Source organism: Sardina pilchardus, chromosome 24 (assembly GCF_963854185.1).
Source record: "Sardina pilchardus chromosome 24, fSarPil1.1, whole genome shotgun sequence".
NCBI lineage: Eukaryota > Metazoa > Chordata > Actinopteri > Clupeiformes > Clupeidae > Sardina > Sardina pilchardus.
In genome coordinates, this window is record NC_085017.1 from 7,151,993 (window position 1) to 7,175,741 (window position 23,749).

The 23,749-nt window shown below is 46.6% G+C and overlaps 1 protein-coding gene across 1 annotated transcript; it reads right to left on the reverse strand.

Annotated features, from left to right (window-relative positions):
• Positions 1-277: 277 nt before the first annotated feature.
• sh3bp5a (SH3-domain binding protein 5a (BTK-associated)) lies at positions 278-21,952 on the reverse strand. Its single transcript, XM_062529955.1, has 9 exons — positions 21,563-21,952; positions 20,726-20,788; positions 18,159-18,287; positions 5,573-5,737; positions 4,688-4,818; positions 3,585-3,627; positions 2,970-3,186; positions 1,761-2,171; positions 278-1,312 (listed from the first exon to the last, which is right to left on the reverse strand). Exons 1-9 carry the CDS (start codon positions 21,641-21,643, stop codon positions 1,110-1,112), a joined length of 1,443 nt encoding a protein of 480 aa, XP_062385939.1. The 5' UTR covers positions 21,644-21,952; the 3' UTR covers positions 278-1,109.
• Positions 21,953-23,749: the final 1,797 nt, after the last annotated feature.

Below are 23,749 nucleotides of genomic sequence, written 5' to 3' on the forward strand. Positions count from 1 at the left end.
GAGACAGCTGACATTTGCCACCGTCAACCATACAGAGCCGCACTGTGTGACTCAAGTCACTCTGTGTGTGTGTGTGTGTGTGTGTGTTTGTGTGTGTGTGTGTGTGTGTGTGTGTGTGTGTGTGTGTGTGTGTTTTTGCCGAGCTCGTTGTGCAAGTGTACCCATGAATGTGTCTGTAGAAGCTATTTCTGGCCCCCAGACACAGTGGGATTCACACTGACAGGGAAACATACAGTGGCAGACCTGTGAAAGGTCAATGAGACTTTCAGCAGACGGTGCAAACATGTGTTTATTATTCCGACTGACAAGGGACTCTGCTGTGGTGACAACACACTGGTCAACAAACGATCCAGACATTGAATATAAATATATAGATATATGTTTATACCTTGAAAACTACACAGGACCATTAATACTAGTAGCATGAAAAAAATAGTGGGGTACTACATTGGAAAGGTCATCAGAGTATTTTTTGTTTTACAATACATCAAACACTTTGTACATGGTGGAGCGTCAGAATATTACACATTAAAAAAACAACACAGATTAAACCCAATGGTAGGTTTTTGCGCGGTAGGTGACAAGGTATGGACAGAGAAAAAACAACAACAACCAACTAAGATCCGTCAGACTACCAAAAGGTTTCAGTTGCACACGCGTGTAGTGTCCTGGATGTCACACATCTTTTTCATCAAGTCTTTAATACTGTCCATTGGCTTTTATGTGTTTCGTCTTCCAACCATCGTAGAGGCAGAATATTCTGGAAACACTGACAAAGGTGGTCTCATAGTCATAGTCATAGTCTCACTTTATGTAGGACAAAGAGACGACCACGACACAAACAAGGATTATGAGGTGGCCTAGCAGTCATAGTCCCATCACAGGACACAGATGACCACGACACAAAAAGATTATGAGGTGGCCTAGCAGTCATCATCCCACCTGACGCAGGACACAATGATGACCATGAGACAGACAGAGATTATTCTGGCAAACGGTAGTGTTTGGGACAAGTCTTAGGTAAGAGGAGTGAGGATTCTGTCTTGTCCTCTTGATGCTTTAGGGAGGTGGAGGGGGGAGGGGTGGTAAGGGGGGTAACTGGCCCTCCTTCAGACCCCATTCACCACAAGCATGGGAGGGGTCGGCGCGGGGTTAGAGGTCACAGTGAAAGGGTCAGACTCGGAGTCCTCGGCCTCTGCACTTTCTAGGGACAGTTTGTTCAGCCTCTCCTCCAGCAGTGAGCTCTTCTGAATGGGGGGGGACGTGACGCTGGGGGGGTCGGGCTTCCCTTCAATCCCCTCTGCCCGGTCTCCTAAAGCAGAAACACACACATAAATATTAAGTGTATTAAGTGGTTGAACAGTACTTCACGAATACGGAGAGAGCACCAGTAAAGTAAATGGCCACTGAAATGAAAATGCCATATCAAATTACTGGAATTGACAGTTGTTAAGAACAAGGTTAATTCATTTCAAATCATACAGTTGGGTTTTATGATTTCTCTAATGTTGGGCATAATAATGATAATCTGGCCCATCGCTATATCTAAAACAGCACTCAACAGCATCTTTTAAACTTTTTTTAAATCACCACATGGATGTCTTGGACTTTCATGGACGTCCTACTTCAGTGTGCATTTGTGTGCCATTACCATCTCTATATCTCCCATTTCTCTCTCTCTCAATCTATCTCTCACACACACACTTCTCTCGTTACACACACACACACACACACACACTCTCTCTCTCTCTCTCTCTCACCTCGCTCCTGGTCACACTCTGGCGAGGACGCTCCGCTGCACTCGCTGCGCGGGCCCAGCACCAGCGACACCTGGCCCAGCCCCTCCAGCGAGCCGGCGTCCTGCAGCTCCAGGGTCCCGGGGCCCGGGGACGACAGCGAGGACGAGGAAGCCGAGGACGAAGGGTACGGGCAGGAGGAGGAGAGCGGGCGAGGCGAGGACAAGGACAAGGACAAGGAAGGGGACGAGGCGGAGGCGCTAGAGGGGGTGGAGGTGGAGGTGGAGGAGCAGGCGGGGGAGAAGGGGTGGGGGCCAGGGAGCTCCAGGGGCGTGTTGGGGCAGGAACTGCTGCGGCTGCAGGTGGACTGGGTCTCAGGGTCCTCCTCTGACGAGACGCCATTGCTGCCCTCCTCCTCAAAGGTCTCGGACATCACTGGCAAAACAGACAAACGGTTACGGTTACGGTTACGGTTACAGTATTTGGCAGACGCCTTTGTCCAAAGCGACACAAATGAAAGCAATACTACAAACAAACAAACATGAGCCAATCTTCGTGCAGATAGCAGCTTCCTCAATAGTGTTGGGAAAACAAGGTTCAAATATAAATTGAGGATATAGAGTTAGATAATATAGATTGTGGTCACTGATCTGAACAAAAACAGAACAAACAATACTACAAACAATAAAAAACAATACTACAAACAAACAAACAAACATGAGGCAATGTCTGTGCAGATAGGAGCCTGTTCAATAATGTTGGGGGGAAAATAAGGTTCAAATATAGATTATAGGTAAGGGATAATGTATAGAACGCCGGTCATTATCGGAAAATAATTCCCGACAGGATGAACTGAAGCCCGACGCGCAGCGTCCTGAAGGGAATTATTTTCAAAATGCTTGTAACATGCTGCATAAACATGGGGCTCTTCTCAATCCTCTGTCCTCGGTCCTCCGGCTTGTTCCCACTGATCTAAAACTAACACTGGATAGAACATCCCATTGTTGCTGCCCCATCATTCTTTAGAGATCAGTGGGAACAAGCCGGAGGATCGAGGAGAGAGGGTTGAGAAGTGCCCAAGGTGTGTGGTATAGCTTTTCACTAAAGGTCCAACCCATCTCTTAATCTTGTATCTGTTGGATCCCATAATGGTTTCCTCAGGTGGAACTAACTATGTTCTATCCCTAGCAGGACACCGTAGCTAAGCAGGAGGAGTGTTGTCGCTTCGCTTACTGGAGATGCCGTCCGACTCCATTTTGAAGTTGGCGATGTCGTCCCCAGACCCATCGCCCTCGGCGCCCACGCCGCGCTCCCGTGGGCCGATGGCGGAGAGGCGGCGGCGGGCGTGGATCTCGTCGGAGATGGTCTCCAGGTTACGGAGGGCCGTGCGGTACTCGGACTTGGCCTGGGTCAGTTTGGCCTGCCGCTCGTCCACCTGCTTCTTCAGTTGCTGTATGAGGTACGGACGCGGTTAGTACAGGTGGTCACTTGCAGAGGGGTGGACATCAGAAATGCACACAGCAACCTGTAACATACTGTCTACACCAACAGTAGGGTTGCAAAATAAAATACCAAAATATTTTGGTACTTAAATAGAGCATGTTGTGGACAGACATTTTAACAGATAATTCTAAGGGGGGAAACATATATAATATATATTTATCATATCATAATCATATTATATATTTATACGTTGAATAGCACTTTTTGTCACCCACATCTTTGTCAAAGGAGTTGAATAATTGTGTTAAAGTAGAACAACTGGTATATAAAAAAAATATTCCAATTATTTATAAACTACAAATCTGCAAATGACAAACCATGGTAAATGATATAAATGGTACATACCTCCAACTGAAGGTAATACTTTGCCTTCAGTTCAAAATACGGCCTACGGGGGGAGAGAGAGAGACACAGACATGAGTGTCTGACAGACGTACAGACATACAGACAGACGCGCAGACCTGGCATAGGCCTACACATCTCCGTAGCAACAACGGCCCTAGAGGAATAACACTCCATTACAGTGTGCTGTTACATTCCGTGGGCCCAGGGAAGGGGGGGGGGCGGGGCAATGGCCTTCTAGAACAATCCTCCCCAAGTCCACATCTGGACCACATCAGTCAAACCAAGCAACAACTGAGAGGGAGAGCGAGAGGGAGGGGAAAAGAAAATACTAAACTCTTCACTCCCTCATGCTTTCAAACTTTCCCCTACTTTCTCCGGCCGTTTCCCCTCCCATGTTTTGCTTTCTTCCAGCCTGCGCTGAACACTCGGGACATTCTGTTACCTCTGCAGTTTCTGCCCAGTTAATGTCATCTCAGTTAGCCATTCCACTTGTATTGCATTGTTTTTGCACCATAGCTGTTGAAGCACTCTAATTTTGAACATCATTTGGTCAGGAGAGGCATCAATAAAAACCCCATTGTTCAGTCATGTTTACGTTCCCCCTTTTGCTACAAGCTTGCTCTTCAGCTAATATAGCCTCTAGCCTATATTGTCTGTGGTAATGGCATAAACCAATTTGCAGTGTCGCTCGATTGCCGTGTTGCCCACTCAACAAAGCGCACACACTCAAAAACGCGTTGAGAGCTCTACACACCTGAGTACTTAACTCGCAGGTCACGTTGTGCACAGCCTGAGTGGGTGGGAACTGGGACGAGAAGAGGATTGTGGGATTGAGGGGATGACTAACCTAGCCTGGTTAGCACCAGATCTTATTACCTTACCATTGCCCTCCTAGGCTTCTGTTAGCTATTCCTGTTTGCTTGTGTTTATGTGAAGCCTTTTGAATGACCTCTGTGTATGAAATGCGCTATAAATAAAGTTGACAGGACTTGACTTATCTCAATCGAAATTGAGATTGAGTCTGGACAAGGCTCCTTCACCCCAAATCTGATTTACCACGGGCTGTTCTGGGTTGTTCTGGGTTCTCCCAGGCTATGACTGACCTGGACTTGTTGATGGTGCGTTTGAACTTCTTCTCCAGTTGCTTCATGTGACTGATGGCGGCGTTGTACTTGGCCGCCGTCTCCCGGTGTGCCAGCTCGCTACGGGTCCTCGTCTGCTCCGCGTCCATCACCTTTTAGGAAGAACACACACACACACACACACACACACACACGTAAACATGTAGATCATGTACTGTACATCACGTTGGACAAAAGTGTCTGTGAAATACCATAACCATAGACAGAGCCAGGCAGGCACCCACTGCAGACTGGAGGCCTAACAGTGATGCCTCTGTGTGATGCTCAGAGCAACACTGTTTATAATCACAACCGAGGGACCATTGAGCGTGACGTTCCAGCTTCTCTTTGATGCAAACAGTTATCAAACATAGCTATCTTATCTTGCCCAAGAGCTGTTTACGCTCAATTGGAGGTGGCCTGTGGACAGCAAAAATAACCAACCATATGGGTTGCTGCAGTTGTGAATTAGAAAACAAAGATGGCTTATTCTTATGAAAGGTTTATGTTTATGAGGTGACATTTATACCTAGTGCTGCAGTTTTCTCAAACCTGCAGTATTCATAGACAGTGAAAAACAATGCACCGGGGCACTCTGCAACTTCCTAGTCACCATGGCAGTAATAGTTGATGGCATTGTGAGGGCTAATTTACGTTGGGTTGGGTCTACTAATGAGTTTCACTATAACTGTCGTTTGAATGTTATTCTTCATGTCACTTTGCATCTACTAAATGAGTCAATGGAAATGGAACTTCCTGATGAAAGCGGGACACATTACACATCATCAACCGCATTGCACATTTGAATTTCTAAGCCTAAATGTGGGCGTTGAGGCTCGTGTCTCCCCACTCGTGTGTACTACTCACCCGCTGCGTGGCGTGGTTGAGCATCTCCTGCCAGGCGGAGTCGAACTGCCGGCTGTCCTCCTCCAGCAGCCGCTCCTCGGCCAGCGCGATGGTCTCTTTGGCCGCCCGCAGGATCTCGATGGCCCTCTGGAAGTCCTGAGTGGCCCTCTGGGCCTCCACCTGGGCCTGAGGCAGAGAGATGGAGGGAGAGAGAGAGAAAGAAAGAGATGGAAAGGAGAGGGAGAGAGATGGAGAGGAGAGACAGAGGGAGAGTGGGAGATGGAGGGAAGAGAGAGAAAGAGATGGAGGACAGGGAAAGAGAGAAGGAGAGATGGATGAGTGGGGGAGAGAGAGGTAGAGATGGGAGGGGGAGAGAGATAGAGAGAGAGATAAAGAGAGGGAGAGAGAGAAATGGAAAGGAGGAGAAAGAAAGAGGGATAGAAGAAGGGCAGAGGGATTGAGATAAAAAGAGAGAGAAAAATGAACATATTTAGTCACGGAAGAATCTTCCCAACAAGCAACCACTACAGCACTGACATCATATTCATCACTGTGTCTATGATCATTCACTCTGTTAAAATCGAACTTTCTTCAGGGTGTAAACACTCTTCCACAACCTCCCAGGAATGGGGAGATGGCGATGGGCTGTCCGTGTGCCACTACACTGGAATGTTGGGGTTATAGTCCTAAGAGGAGGATGGGTATCTTTGGGAGGGCCATGAACAAAGCCAGTTGGATCTTATCATCGGGCACATCTAAAGCAACACAAAGGGGAAAGCATGCAAATGTGGAGAGAGAGTGCCTCTACATGCACTGATGACTTTGACTTTTTACTACTTTTTTTACAACATCAAATTGCTTTCTGACTTCAAGACTCACTTCAGTGATTTGCTCTGCATAATGAGGTTTAACAGCATGTTGAGCTATAGCTTTTATTTATTAACGGCTACACTCTGCAACAGAATGCAGAATTCATAAATGGAAAAAAAAAGGAAAAAAAACTGGCTCACATTGAGACGCAAAGCCCTTACATATTTAATGAGCGTGCTTTCCTTTTTTCTCTCTCTCTCCCCTCTCTTTTTTTTATCTCTTTGGCTCCGCGCAAAACTTAAAGCGCTTTGGCAAATCTCCCCTCCTTTGAGCGTGACATGAAGGAAAGCACCGCAGTGACTGCGGCAGGAAGAAGGCGGCAAAGAAAGTTAAAAAAAAGAAGAAGTTCGAGTGAAACGAGGTGTGAGATCGCTTTAGACCCCGACTTCTTAAAACCGCAATCTCTCACATTCCAGAACGACAAAGCCAAACGAGCATGTAAACAAACAAATCGTAAACCACCACCACCACACATTTTTGTTCAACAGCTCTCATCTCCATCACAATGGTCTCCCCCCCTCACATTCCACACACACTCACTCCTTTAAAATCCATTTGCTCCGTTTGGCCGTTTTACAGCTGGTGTGTTTTGGTAGACCCAAAAGTTAAGGTGTGGACCAGCACACTGCTCCTAACCCCTATCTTAAGAGACAAAGCCACCCCAACATTGGCATACCTGTGGGAAATGAGGGGGGGGGGGAGGGGGGTTGTGAATGTCAGAGTTGATTTGAAAGGATGCACAAGTCAGAAACTTCCTGCTGTCTGATTTCGGTCTTCCTCTTGGTCCACCCACCCAACCCAAGCAAACCTTGACCTGATTTCTGACTGTGGAGCTGTGTGTGTGTGTGTGTGTGTGTGTGTGTGTGTGTGTGTGTGTGTGTGTGACCGGGTTCGTCTTGCACAGCCCCTTATTTGTGGCCTACATTCGGTTCTTTTTATAAGACCTGCGAGGACGAGAGGATGCTTCACGATGATGACTGTCTGACAGACGGTGGGAGAGATGGTGCGAAAGAGCGAGAGAGAGAAAACGAGAGAAAGCGAGAGAGACTGAGAAAAAAAGAGAGAGGAATGATGAAACACTATGAGTCTCCGTCAGCTGAAGAAGTTTGGGGTCAGTCAAGCAGGCATGATCCACTTCTATCGGGCTACCATTGAGAGTGTACTCTCCTTCGCCATCTTGGTCTGGTATGGTAGTGCCACCAGCCAGGACAAACAACGGCTTGAGAGGGTGGTGCGCAGGGCCTCAAAAATCATTGGCTGTAGTCTGCCTACCATAGCCTCACATTACATCACCAGAATCTCCAGGAAAGCCAAAAACATCATCTCTGACCTCTCCCACCCAGCACATCATCTATTCACACCCCTACCATCAGGGAGAAGGTTCAGGAGCATCACATGCAAAACATCACGCTTCAGGGATGGTACCTATCCACAAGCTATTCGCCAACTGAACATGCACTAAGCACTTATGGATTACATACCAGGCTACCTCTCTTTGCACTTGTACAACTGTACTGAACTGCTGCTTTCTGTGATCCTTGCACTTTGTTGCACTTTTTCTGTATATTAAGTGTTGTTACCCCTGTGCTATTGTGTTGTCATTATGTGTCTTATATGTGAGCATACCAAAACACATTCCTATCAATTGTATTTTCATACTGTTGAAATGGCTATAATAAACTTGAACTTGAACTTGAACTTGAGTCACTAACATTAATTCGATCTAGAAGGAGGGCAGACTGAGACACCAATTTTTCTCCCCATCCTTCATAAGCCTCCACTTGGACACGCTTTAAGCATCCTCAGGGCCTTGGGTGGTTGTACACATCTTTAAATACATTCCCATTATCTTTAAGTCTATGTAAATATACAGTATCAACGATGTGAAGTCCTGGTCTAAATCTCCATTCTGACACAAGGAAGCCACAGTGGCTGTTGCGACAGAATAGGGAATATGGCGGGGAATTCCTGCCTTGCCTGACAAAAGCAGCGTTTGTGCAGCCTGGACTTGCAGCGAGGTGACGCCATGTTCCTGAGTAGGCCGTAGACAAAAAGACATCTCAACGTTCTCTCCACTACGTCGTCTTCCCTCTCTCTGTGCCCCAGTGTCTTTCTCTTTCTTTCCATATCTCCCCATCTCTTTCCCTCTCTCTTTCTTTCCCTCCCTCCTTTCCTCTCTTTCCCTCCCTCTCTCGGAGGGATCTGGTTTCAGCATAGCGCTCAGAGCAACAGCTGGCTTTAGTTAAAGTTAACGGGAGGAGGTGCAGCAATGACGCTCGGATTCTTCAACAATCAGTCCGGTGATGACCGTCTGAATGGCCCCATTGAGAGGATGAAATATTTTTCACCCACACCAATGTTCCGTTTGAGCACCAAAAGAACACTGCCATTCTATTTCAGACAGAGTTCCACTCAAAAGCTGACTGCAGCGCAAGTACACTTGCACAACATGCACAACTTGCACAACATGCAAAACTCATCAGTCAAAATGCAACCATTAATTTTGGTCATTTCACATGTGTAAACACATGAGATAACAACAGTCTCTACCTACAAAATCGGTAACGCTATACTGTGTTAGCAGCACTGTGCTACATAGCTATTAGCTGTATATGGACTCCACTCATGTGCCTCGCAGTAGAAGGTTGAGGCCTTCTGCTCTGCTGCCAGTTACATAATCCCCCTGATTCACTGTCCCAGCTGCCAAACTGAGGGTCCAGTGCCCCTCTTGAACTACTTATAGCTAACAGATATGTGATGGTACGTGCTTCCAGTTGGAGGATCCTTTGATGTCGTGACCGAATGCTACTTTAGGGAAAGCCTCAAGTTTCGGTTTGCTCGGAATGTGTTTTGATTTTAACACAGTCTTGTTTTTAGCACCGTGCTGGTGGGAAATATGTAGCAAAACAGCTACCCTGATATAGTTGTGTGCCGATATTTGGGTGAACCCCCCCCCCATCCACCCCACGCACACACACACACACACACAATCTCTCTTTCTACTTGTACACTCAAACTCATAGAGTAAACAGGGCTAGAAAGTTTCTGTCAGATCTCTGCTCTCTCCAAGGTCAAGACCGAAGCCCAGTTGATGGAGTGGCCAGTAAACACAGAGTGTTGCTGGGTAAAGCCCAGCCACCATAACCCCCCCCCCCCCCCCCCCCCCTCGATAAAGAGGGCTTAGCGGGAGACCGACCGTTCCCTGTGTAAACAGGCAGAACCAGCCAGCTGAGCTATCCTGCTCAGGGCTGTTACAGCGTTCAGGGGTGGGAGGATGCCTGCCTGGGTATAACCGACAACACTTTCAGCAAAAACATCCAGACCACAGAAAGGCCTGGAGTGCTTTATGACGATGAGATTTAGGAAAGAATCAAAAGGACAGGGTATTCGAACACACCAAATCTTTGCAGAGAATTCAACTTTTAAGACCTGAGGAGAAAAACAAAACAAATGCTGACCTTGTAAATCCATTTTCAGGCGAAGAGCCTATTTTTCCAGAATGATAATGTTTAAAACAGCACAGCAGGACTCTTTAGTCAGCCACCAGCTCTCTCTCTCTCTCTCTCTCTCTCTCTCTCTCTCTCGCTCTTTGTCTTTGTCTCTCTCTCTCCCTCTCTCTCTCATTCTGTCTATATCCCAGGCTTCTCTCTCTCTCTCTCTCTCTCTCTATATATCCAAGGCTCATAACCCACTCTGACCTATATTTTTGTGCCTCCACTGATGCAGCTCAAGTGCAAGGGGAATATATATTTGATGAGCAGTTTCTCCATTGCTGAGTCAAGACACCGCTTCTGACATCTTAAAAAAAATACAGGCTATAATAATGCGTTGAGTTTGGAAGGAGGGAGGGGGAAAAGACCAAAACTAAACATCCTCATTCTGTCCCTGACCTACTGAAAAACTCGGCATCCGTGATAGTCAATCCAAGTTCACCGACCTCTGAATAGAAAGAGGAAATACAGCTAGAAAACAGCCGCTCTCTCCCCTACTCCTCCAAACCAGGATGCACGAAGAGAAGAGCTGGACGAACAGTCTGTGCTCCTGGTATTTGGGGCTATTCAACACTTCAGACCAGCCATTCAAAACGAGAGTAGGAGTTTTACAGAGATTCTGAACAACTGAAACCCTCCCTGCCAATTCCCTGTTCCACCATGGCCAGCCCATAACAGTTACCTTCATTCTTGTTTTTTTAACTGACATTGTTAAGGATTTTGGATTCAGGACTTTGAAACCCAGAAACGTCAGAGAGGAAACAAATATTCCTGTTCATCAAAACTAACATATAGAGCCTTAAAGAAAGTCTGTCCACATTTGAGCTAACTTCATGAGCATATCTAAACGAACACATTTCATTACCCTTGCCATCCTCACACACATTTAAATCACGATCACACAAAAAATAAATCCACACAGTTGACCGTGATGCCATGGAAGTGGGCAAAAAACCTAAGGGAGTCCATATTCAAAGACAAAGAGGACCATGTTTTATTCATGGGCTGAGCAGTCAGCTCATATCACAACCGGGTCTCTCTCAACGGCTGCTTGAAACACAGCAGCCCCACGTGACGCACATCAAGGCCGCTCAGACTCAGACAAGAGCCATAGTGTGCATGGGCACGGGAACAAGCCAGTAGCCCAGCCATCGCATACCGAGGCCCTCTCTCCCCAACACAGAGACAGTGGAGGCTTCTCCTCCACACAGAGGGGATAAGTGGAGTGGAATTGGTGGTTAGACGGTGTGCTGTTGTTGAGGGACAATTAGGTGGCGCTGGGACGGGAGCGCGTGCTGGTCATTATGGAGTGTGCGGCGTTAGCAGAGGGATCTTTAGGAAGTCCGTCTGATTCCCAGGATCAAGTCGTGCTCCCCGCCCACCGAATCTTTCATCCGATCGTCCTGTCGTACCACACCACACCACACCACACCACACCACACCACACCACACACTAATGCCAGACAATAACACACACAACAGTCACTCACAGATACAGATACACATGCACATATGCACTACACACACACACTAACAAAGTCAGACAAACACACATACACAATGGTCACTCACAGACACACAGATGTAAATATGCACACACACAGGCAGGCAATCACACACACACACACACACACACACACACACACACACACACACACCATCTCACTCCCCAGAGCAGCCCAGTTTGACGTTGCTGTGCGAGAGGCATCTCCCTCACACTGCATAATTCATCTAAGAGCCTTAAATCTCCCGGCCTTTAGAAACACACAAAAGAAACGCAGGAAGCTTCGCCATCAGCGCGCTCACACACTGTAGTTCCGGTTATTGGCCCATGTGTGGTGCACTGCATACCACAAGCAAATCTGCGTCAATCAAGGGCTGCAATCGTCTTTGTTAAACGCCGGGTGCGGCATTTCTAATGAATGGCGAGCAAGATTGTGGTGAATCTAATCTCCCAGTCAAGAGCCCCAGAGGGACGTCAAAAGAGGAGAGGAGATAAGCAGGCCCGGCCGAGCCACGCCAGACTCAAGACCAGCAGGCCAGTCGGCCCTGATCCCTCATGTCAAACAGCATCTATCCAGCTGTGAGTGGCAGGTCATGACAAACAGACAGACTGCAGACTACTCTGTCTGGCTGGGGGGTGGGGGAAGCCGGGAAGGGGGGAAGGGGGGAAGGGGGGGGGAAGGTGAAACGGTCACTGGTGGTTGTGGGGGTTGTGGATTCAGAGGCTGGCTGGCTGCACTTAGTCAAGGATCAGTCATTTTCATAAATAGAGGTCAAGCTTTCCATATCCCTGGCCCTGCCAAACATGCCATGGCCCCAGATTACCCAGCCACTAGGAGGGAGTCCAGGCTTGTGTGTCCTTAAATAAGCTGTAACACACACACGCACACGCACACGCACACGCACACGCACACGCACACGCACACGCACACGCACACGCACACGCACACGCACACGCACACACACACACACACACACACACACACACACACACACACACACACACACACACACACACACACACACACACACACACACACACACAGAGGACGTAGAGGGAATATCGGGCGGGAAGGACAAGTAAAGCCCCTGCTTTGGCAGCCTGGGCACGTGCTGATCCAATCATATCTCCCATAAGACCATGGGGGTTGAGGGGGGGTGTGTGTGTTGGGGGGGGTGACAGACTCGCACGTGCCACTGCCACCGCCAGCAGCAGATGTCATCAGCGACAGCCGTCTCAATCCGCCCCAAGAACTAGGACAACCGGCACCAGAACGAGGAATCTTCCCCGTGGCGTCCATAAATGCCACCGCCGACCGTCACTCAACTGCGGTGACGTCCGTAACTCAAGAGAAGACACAGACCGAGTAGAGATGTCAAAGAGTCAGTCTGTGTCTTACAAAGAAGTTACAAATGTGTTTTTCTGTTCTCCATCAGTCTCTTGTTTAATGCTAACTCCATGCCAGCTATAGACTCATGCTTCAGGCTTATTTTTATCAAACTGGCAATCTTGGCACCTTTCATCCCCCCCCCCCCCCCCCCATCAACGCTTTCTCTGTTCCTCGCTCTCACTCCTCTGGTGTCAGCGAAATGCTAAAACAGGAAATGGGCATCAGCTGAGGCCTGAGACACGTCAGTCATGCGTCGCATGTGCCCCACGGCCAGCTCCTATTGGCTGAGAGGTGGGAGGTGGACGGTCGATCCCCCTCATGATGACGATGATGACGGACAGCTGAGGGCCAAGTTTCCGAGCCGGAGTTTTACCTTGGCAGGGTCACACACACACACAAACACACACACACACACACACACACACAGCGGGGTTACTAAGAGGCATAGAGTTGAGTTGGGTTTGGGAGGACATGACGGGAGTCTGCAGCTGACTTCAGTGACTGCTGAGAGCACAGATTAAACACACACACACACACACACACAATCATAAGACCACTGATGATAAACCGTTTCTTCTCCTCATATGTGACTGTATTTATAGCACAAACACACACACACACACACATACTCTGTCACCATTCTAGATATCATATTCAGGCAGAACTGAAAGCCTCTCAATCACACTTGAACACAAAAGCTTGAACACACCACACACACACTCACTTCCTGGCTTTCCAGGTAGATGCTGAGGCACACAGCTGTCAGATTAGCACACCTGAGCTTATCCACTCAGGTGCCAGGCAGCCCTGACACACACACACACACACACACACACACACACACACACACACACACACACACACACACACACACACACACACACACACACACACACACACACACACACACACACACACACACACACACACACACACACACACACACACACACACACACACACACACACACACACACACACACACACACACTCCAGAGGTGACACAAGCAGTGCAGCGCATTAATCAAGGACGGGATTACACTAAAACCCTGACTTTCAGCAAAGAGCATTCAGCCAACCGGCAGACACCAGCCCTGATGAAAATGCACTGTGCACTGCTCGGTGTGTGTGTGTGTGTGTGTGTGTGTGTGTGTGTGTGTGTGTGTGTGTGTGTGTGTGTGTGTGTGTGTCGGGTGTGTGTGTGTGTGTGTGTGTGTGTGTGTGTGTTGGGTGTGTGTGTGTGTGTGCGTCACTGATAATCATAGCCCACCTCTGTGGGAGTCTCACATCCAGCTCGATTAGAGTGGGTAGGTGTGACGGCAGTGTGCCCAAACGCAGCCCCTTCGCTGGGTTAAAAATAGCCCGCTGTGAGTGTGACAGTGCCTTTGGCTGCCTCCGAACTCACTCTAATTCGTAGAGGGAAAGTGTGTGTGTATGTGTGTGCATGTGTGTGTAAGGTGCACGTTGCGGCATGGAGGAGCTCACAGCACAGCACAGCTCAGTGCAGTGCCTTGGCATCTCTCGGAGTTTCACCCACCACCTCCCCTCTTCTCTATCCGCCCATCCATCATAATAGCATAGCAGACAGATTAGGGGGGGGGGGGCATGTCCCCACTTCTCATGTTGTCTCAAGGTATATGATTTGTCAGCACACCCACAAACACAAATACCCAGACAGCATTCTATTTCTGCCAGTGGCTGGTGGCAGCTGAAATGGGTTAGTAGAATGAATGTCTCCCACCAGAAATCAAAAATAGAAAGTGAAATTAAAAACTGTGCGTGCTCTGGCTGCCTTGCAATGGCAACATGGCGGTCGCCCCCCCCAAACCCAACACCCTCCCCCAAACATTTCGAAGGTGCCGTTTTCCTTCGAGATCTCCTATGGAGATACTTTCTGTCTGGAGTGACTGAATGTTAATGGCGCATGCATCGCATGCACAGGAACGCACACCTAAAATGTGCCTGCGAAAAGATCGCTGAAGAAAATAGCAGATTCATGTCACGCTTGAAGAGAGCATTCTCGTCCTCTAACTGTGACTATGAGCCTCCATTCTGCAGCATGCTATGCTGAATAAGAGTTCCACTGCACACCACGGAGACCTCTTGAGGGTTCCTTTCTTAAACGGTATTCTTGCTCCCATAAAAGAACCATTTAATTGTTATCCTTAGTGTCTTGGAACCTTTTATGTTTTTCCTGCTCCAGGCAAACTAGAGGAAGTGTTTTCAATCACTGGCATGTGAGTTAAGTCTACTTATAGGGTGCCTCTCATTTGGTCTTTCATACACCCTCCCTTCCTTCCTCGATCCTCGTCCTCACTGATCTAGATAAAGAATGATGGGGCAGCAACAATGGGATAGACCCAGTGTTAGGTATAGATCAGTGGGAACGAGCCTCGAGGACCGAGCATCGAGCATCAAGGATCGAGGAGAGCGTTTGAAAGCCACCCATAGATAACATCACTTTGAGAGTTATGTCCACCCCTGGCTCCCTCCCCTGTGTGTAGACATTTGGGGAGGATAGGGATGGCTCACCCATTATCTCCTAAACCTGTCTGTGGTCTTCTTCAACACCTCATGCTTATCAGTTCAAAACAAGTTACAAAATGCCCGTGACCAGAAAGGTCATTCTGCTCAATACTTCTGTAGGAAAAACAACTCCTATCTAGAAAGTATAAACTATGCTGTCTCAATCGATAGGCTACAATGCCGTCTTCTCCTCAAACTAAGTTTTGAGTCCCAAAGAAGCCCATATGAAATGGAAGATATACAACACAACAGAGTTTGATTAGCATAATGCTAACAGATTAAAAACGTGCTTTAGGATGAGCTAGCATGCTCAGTAATGAATACAGAGCGGCTGGCACCAGACGAGCTGTGGGAGATCAGGGATATGACCTCAATGCACTGCCAGCCAGGGTGGGGGAGGGGAGCGCTAATCGCCAGCACAAGGTGACTGTGATAGCCATTCAGAGTAGGAAGTCCTTTAGTCTGAACCCAGAACAGTTTAATTAGTGACCGCCCTCTGCTTAGTTAGGACACACACACACACACACACACACACACACACACACACACACACACACACACACACACACACACACACACACACACACACACACACACACACACACACACACACACACACACACACACACACACACACACACACACACACACACACACACACACACACACACACACACACACACACAGAGAAAGACCCACCACTCTCACGAACATGCAAAGGGGATAATATGCACATCACTGAGACACAGAAACACACACACACACACACACACACACACACACACACACACACAGACAGACACAGACCCACCACTCTCACGAACATGCAAAGGGGATAATATGCACATCACTGAGACACAGACACACACACACACACACACTACACAAACACAGAGGAGCACACACACATTATGCACCCAAACTGAGAAAATGACAGTGGAAGAGAGAAAGCCTTGTTTGAAAATAACTTTCCCCTGCTGCATCCAGCAAAGGCGCTGTCGGCGAACTGTGGAGAATCGCTTTAACGGTAAACACCCTTCAGGGGGGGAAAAAAGGTCACTTTCCCAGAGGAGCAGCTATCTATGAGGGACTGTCTGCGTCTTCTCAAAACAAGTTAGCAGAGCGACCAGACTCTGGATTCATCCATAATTTAGGGTGGCTGCCCTCCGCTCCGAGCCCTGGCTGTGGCTTGGGTGGGGCCGTTTGGGATTGGAGAGCTGACGCAAAGCTATGAGGGAAAACTCCCATCTGGGTTGACCAGTTAAAATGTAAGGCATGCCACAAACATGTGCTTTTTACAGACTGCATACCTCCTTCATCCACCAATGCTACAGAGATATTTGGCTCAGAAGATTCATCTGAACTTGTTAACATGCTCATTGTAACATGCAGACTAATAGCGGAAAAATACAATGGTTGGCACCAGGCACCAGCCTTATTCACAATGATATGGTTTGGATCACACAAGTGTTATTCACAAATCATTCCTCTCAACTCCCACCTTAACCAAACCCATGCAAGTCCAAATAATGGGTTGTGATTTTTTTTTTTTTTGCTGTGAGAATGTTTCATACAGCCACATATACCTGTATTGAACACCACAAAACCACAGAAGACTCGCCACCCCTCAAATGACCAAGTTATTGGCCTCTTGAGCTCAAAACCAGGCAGACAGTCTTCTGAATAACACTGGCACAAACTGCTCAATTGCCACCATGTAATATCTGCAACATATACATGTATTTAACCAAACACAAATGTGGACCATTGGATATTTTTCTCTCACGTTTTGGAAATGTCACATTTCTGAAGATACTGCTATATGCTCTAAGTTCTAAAGTTCTAAACTTTTTCCAGACTTAGAGAACTCATGGCATCTGTCCATTTCCACACAGTGCATTTCCATTTCACTATAGTGTACCGTGCTCCTCTGACTAACAGACCTAATGTTATGATGACTCAACGTTGCTATGCTGATTAAGCAGTTTGATCAGGGCCCGGCTCCCGGTGACGTCCGACCTGAGACCCAGCCCTTTTCCCCTGCCCTACACTCTCTGACGAGCCTGAGAGAACTCTCCCTGAGGTCTCCCTCGTGGATAAGATCTGGAACGCCGCTGTTCCTTCCTGAGTAGAGAATTCCGGCATTCTGCCTACAGTGAGGTCATAGGAAGAGCCTCCAATTATGCAACATTAAGCGCCCTGCCCCTCACTGGAAGCCCCTGCGTGCTGTACAACATGAAGAGTTGTTGTGTTGAGGCTCGAGTATGCAGCGTTCAGATACATTAAAAGTGACCTGCATGCTGTACAACATGAAGAGTTGTTGTATTGAGACTCAAGTATGCAGCGTTCAGGTACATTAAAAGTGTTTAATAAAAGACTGGCGCCCTTTTGCCAACTTGTCAGTAAACTGACAGAGCTCAGAGCTGAACTGTGCAGTGCATTTTACGACCTAACTGGTTCAAAGTTAACGCAAAGCAATGTGCCATAGCTTCTATTTACAGTATGGGTTGCGAACTTGCTTCGTTTCAACTACTGTACAGCAGCTTGGTGTGCCTGCATCTCTAAATGGTCTTCCATGACTGAGGATATAAGGACCTACAGGAGTGGGGTATACCGTCATTTCCTGTGTATTAGTCCCACTGTGTATAAGCCGCAGGACAGGGTTTTATGCAAGTTAAAAGAAGCAAAACCATATTAATACCATATTAACTGCCCCCGTGTATTACAATCTCATAGCTGAAGGAATTTTGCAAAATCAATGTATAAGCCGCGGCTAATAGATGATCATGAGACATTACGGTAACACCTCAAGGTGCTAAACTCCTACCTGTCTGGCCATTCGTCTGGCCTCCCAGTACGGCTTGGACTCCTCCACGGCTTTGCCGATCTTCTTCACCTGTTCATCCAGCTTCATGGTGGCCTCCACCAAGACGGCACGAAACTTCTGCCGCGAGTCCTGCAGAGAGAAGTAGGGGACAGTTCAAGCCATGCTGCAACGCTCTGTTACAGTTAGTGGGAGTTTCAATTCCTCATTACTTTTATAAGAAACGTAACGTGATCTCATATCTCATGTTATACAAGATGATAAATTCATGAAACAAACTATTTATAAAGCAAAGTAGGGCTGTGCAATTAATCAAATTAATCGATTAATTGTGATTATGACTTCCAATAATTATGAAAACAACATAATCGAAATATCATGATTATTTTGCTACATTCAGTTTTACAACAATGCTCTCCTTTTATCGTCCTTTTATGTATTTTTACCTGTTGGCTTATATTTAAAATTAAATAAAAAAATAAAATAAAATGCACGTTTTGAATGATATGGATGATAGTTCCAAAATCACTGAGCACTGAGCAATCACGTGTAATTATCGTGATCTCAACAATGAATAAAATAATCGTGATAATGACTTTTACCATACTCAAACTAGCAGCCCTAAAGCAAAGGCTGTTTGATAGAGTGCAATAATGGCTGGCCTGAAGAGAGTTCTCTTACACAACGTGCGTGTGGAGTGTGTTACTGCCATAGGCTTTACTCTCTCCAGGCCTGTTCAGCAGGGAGTCAGTCTTACAGGGCTCCTAATGAAAACCAGATTGCACACAACACAGTTTCCTTTTCTACAACACTGCATTCCTTTTCTTACGCTTTATCCACCTCCCTTCACCTCGATCGCCTGATTCTGAGCCAATAAAGACACGAGGTACTTCCATAGTCTTGGTTCAGTGGAACCCTTCGGAAAAGCTGTGTCAGCGCTCATTCAATTCAACAGTGATTTAGTTAATAAGGAATCTACACACCGGAATCCCATAGAGGAATTGACCTTGAGAGAATGGAGCCTCTATATCAGGCAGGTCAAACTAGTGTACGGCAAACTACTAGAATGTTCTGAGAGAGTACGGTGCGCATGGGTGAGCTGGAACTCAATGGTTCTACAGGGCCTGCGCTGGTGTGTAGGAATGGCACACATTGTTAGTCCCACTCAGTCCCAGACAAACCTGTGAGTACATTTCCATTTGCACTGCAGGTCCGTCTGGAAAGGAACCCATTGGTGGCCATTTCCAAATCACCAAAAACCCAGGTTCTTTGGAATTGAGTAAACAACAGCTGAACAACTGAAACCTTTGTTTACAAGAAAGATGTTTTACTGCACTTCTTAAATGATTTGGTAAGAGTCGGATGCATACATTTAAGAAGTCGTAAGTCGAGGAAAGATTTCCCGACCCACTCTAAATCTCAAGTGAGATTTGAAAAGTGGTCTGGTGTCAGCCAGGCAAACAAATAATGACACTGGGTGGGGTGGCTTTGTCCTGTCCTTTTCCCAATCAGCTGGAGGAAAAGGATGGAGAATAATGTCCAGGCCTGATTTAAGCTTCCTGTGACCTTTCATGTCCTGCGCTCCAGCGACAAGGCCAGGATGTATGACAGCAGTAGCATACGAGCAACTACAATATCATTTTGCAAGCGCTGCCTTTCATGAGTGAGCATCAGAGCAGCTGATAGCACCAAAGCCTGGCTAGCGCCTACCACTTCTCAAATCAGACATGGTCTGGCAACCAGACGTTCATTTCTTCGTATTTGAAAAAATGCACAGATCCGTTCATTGGGCGCCACGGATGTCTATCAAATGCGTCTGTGCATAGCTCATCATTGTCTTGCTTTCCCCCCTGTTCTGGGATTGGTCCCCTGTCTCAGGCAAAAATTAGGGTGGTAGTTTCGCAAGGCAGGATGGGAACACCCAGGCTAATAGCACCACAGGATAACAAGGAGAATCCACAATAGCTGATGCGAAGAGAACAAAACTGAAGAATAATTCAATCAAATTATTGACTTTTGGATGTTTGTTTTGTGTGTTGGAAATGTGCCATGCTGTTCAATGTATTGCCACTAGAAATCCCTTTTGAAAGAGGCCAGCAGATTGACTGGGACTATTGAGGTAAAAAAAATGTAAAAGTGCTGTGTTGTAAATTACTCTGAGGCTTCCTCCCCTCCACTAGGCATCAGATGGCCTATACTTACAGAGAGAGGTAGCTTATTATTACACCCTTTTAAGATCAGATAAATTGGCTGTGAATTTCATAGGCGTAATAAGCCTAGTCTAAGTAGTATACAAACCATACAGACAGCTCTGAATTTTGAATTCCATAGGCTTGTAGTCCATATGGAACATTACAGTACAGCATTGTTAAATTCCATATAGTGTGACATGCTTTACACAGACAGTTTTGACTTTCGCTCTTGTGCAGGCAAAAACACTGCAGTGGCTGTGCCTTAAAAACTGTTCGTTGAGGGGGAAGGGTGATCCGTCCTGCCACCACTTTAGGAAAAACAATGACATTGCACATAAAGTATGTGGGGTACAGAAACACAGTGAGGCAAGGGCCTACCTCCAGCTCTGTTTCCCATCTGTTGATGTTGTCTGTGGACTGATTCAGTTTTTCTAATTCACCCTAGAGAGAGGGAAGAGAGAGAGAGAGAGAGAGAGAGAGAGAGAGAGAGAGAGCACATTATGCCAACAATGAGGACACTGGAAAAGATAAACAATAACATTCCCTTATTTACAACAGCACAGGAGCTAGACATTTCACATTTAAAGGGCTCATGTTAACGGCGACTATACACAGGGACAATGAAAGTAGGCCAAGGTAGACTGCATGCTGAAAGGCATCTGTCATAATTCATAACATCAACGGGCGGACTTTTTAATGATCTAGACTAGGGAATATTCAAAGCCAATTGCATTGGGGTGTAGCTTTTTCCAAAACAGCATGTCTCGATTTTCCAAATGTCATGGAGCTCAAACCAACGGTAGGGCATCAGACACCATCAAATTTGTTTAAACACAGCAGTGGTGGTCAGTGTTAAGGCAATAGCCAGCAGCACGGACTGATGTTGTATGCGTAGGCTACTATTTATACCAGGCGAGAGACCTCAAGCCAAGTCCTTATCGCAGTTCCACCACTACTTCTGTTTCCCAGCCCATCACTTATCAACAGGATCAGGCAAATAAGGCAAACTGCTACCCTCGTCTTAAAGGCAACACTTCTCCGCCACATAATGTTAAACTAGGCGTCTGTGCTATGGATAAAGAGGATTTATTTTAACAGCAGGCATGGCCACACACACTAGTTGATGGTACACTTGAGTGGTACATGCGCTAACAAATGGAAGCAGTTGTATTTTAGCCCCAGTTTTTAGGCTACATTGTTTCAGCCTAACGTTACCTGAATTCTGGGGTCCACCTCCTCTTCTTCTGGCGATTCCGAATCTTCGTCAGATTTATTTCCCTTTTCTGAATTATCCATTCTGAGTGAGTGAAGGTGCTGAACGCGGTCGTTGACTAAACAAAGCGAATTCCTCTGCGAGCGGGCTATGTCGCGGACTTCATGCTGGCGCTCTCATAGTCTCTAGTCTTCAAGCACTCTTTTCAGTGAAGCACCAGGCATTTTAGGCTAATACAATTCATTCACCCAGCCACACTAGAATTCGGTTAGAACTAATACCGGCAAACTGTGAAAGTAGCCTAAGCACGTCCTTCTCTTGCGAAGGCTGAAGGCGTGTGACAGCCAAAATCATTGGCTTCGGTGGATAGGTTAAAGCATTTGCCCGCCCCCCTGTGGTCTGTGTCTGAGTCTGGTTGTATGCAGAAGTTAGCGGAGCCTGCACAAAGGTATCAGTAGCCTAGTGAGCGCTGTTGAATGGGACCTATGTTTTGCATTGTCTCGATTTGGGAAAGAGGGGTAGCCTAATCAGACATAACAATGCGATGCGACTGCGGTGAAAACCCTTACCGAATAAGCCTAATTGGCATTCGTCCTAATTACCAATGTCACCATACAAGGTCATGGGAACTCTGCCAAATTGAGCTTTAAATTATGCTGACTTAATAGCAGAATCCATTTGCATATTCTGGGATACAAATTGGCAGAGCAGAGAGAGAGAGAGAGAGAGAGAGAGAGAGAGAGAGAGAGAGAGAGAGAGCGATGCTTCACCTTCCTTGCAGTAAATGCTTAATTGTCATATTGTATAATATCTTCTGTTATAGTCCACTTCTGCTCTGACAGGGCTTTTCATCCAACTGACTGAAACTGGGACAATATTTATAAAGAGTAGATCTGACCTGTTAAATGGCATGTAAAGCATGCAAAACTGCTACAAAACAATATAGTGGTTCACAACTGCAGTAACTTAACTGTCTTTCCTTCACCTGTTGCCTTGGTCTTTCATGTGACAGTCAGTGGCTAATTTCAAAATTTCATCTGTTTACTTGGGCCAATACTGATCGATGTTTGTGGAACTGCAGGCCAGAAGTTGGTTATGTAATATTGGTGTAGCTAGGTGCTTTGGTGCTTTGATATTCAGAACGGTGTGGTGTGAGACGGAAGAGTAAAACTGCATTAGTTTGTGTTTGTGTATGCCTGCTTGCGCAGTGTGTGTGTGAGTGTATGTGTCTTGTTCACACTTGTGTGTGAGTGCATGCTTGTCTGTGTATACACGCTTGTGTGTGAGCATGCACGCTTGTGTGTGTGTGTGTAGTGCACGCTTGTGTGTGTGTGTGTGTGTGTGTGTGTGTGTGTGTGTGTGTGTGTGTGTGTGTGTGTGTGTGTGTGTGTGTGTGTGTGTGTGTGTGTGTGTGTGTGTGTGTGTGTGTGTGTGTGTGTGTGTGTGTCCTGGCTGGTGTGAGGGAAGAGGCTTATCAGTGCAGGGCCTCAGTGGTCTCAGTGCGGGGAGAATGACGGATGAGCTCACTCTGTCATGAGCAGGACCCATGAGGATGAGCCTGCTGAACTAGGACTGCACGGAGCCTCAGAGTGAAACCTCCGAAACATACACTCTCAAAAGCAATGTGTTGAATGTGTTCAACTGTTGAATGTGTTCAACATCTGTGCAGTATGTGTTGTTTTCAACACATTGTTTTTGTTATTTGTTACACAATATTCGTTGAAAATAACTCAACTTATGGTGTTTTTTTTTTATTTTTTATTTTTTTTTAAACACATCTCTGTGTCCAGATAGGATGTCTACCAACACATTTATTTTTGAGAGTGAAGAAGCTATAGCCTAGCTTCCACCGTTGTGCCCTTGAGCAAGGCATTCAACCTCAAGATGTTCCGGGGACAATGGCCGTTGAAATATAATAAGTCGCTTTGAATAAAACTGTTTACTAAATGAATGAATAGATAAATACATATAAATGTAAATTGTTGAAACTTGTCTGAAGGGTGTGGTGTATCTGCATTTTTCCAGAAAAAAAGGGACCACAAGTTGGGAAAAATGCCTTTAAAACATGAGCTGACATATTTCCAAGCACTGTTGATTCCAGCTGAGGATCATATGACAGATGTTGTTGCTGGAGCTTTTCATCACTCCCGGCTAATGCATAGATCAAAACAACCCTAACATAGAGGACG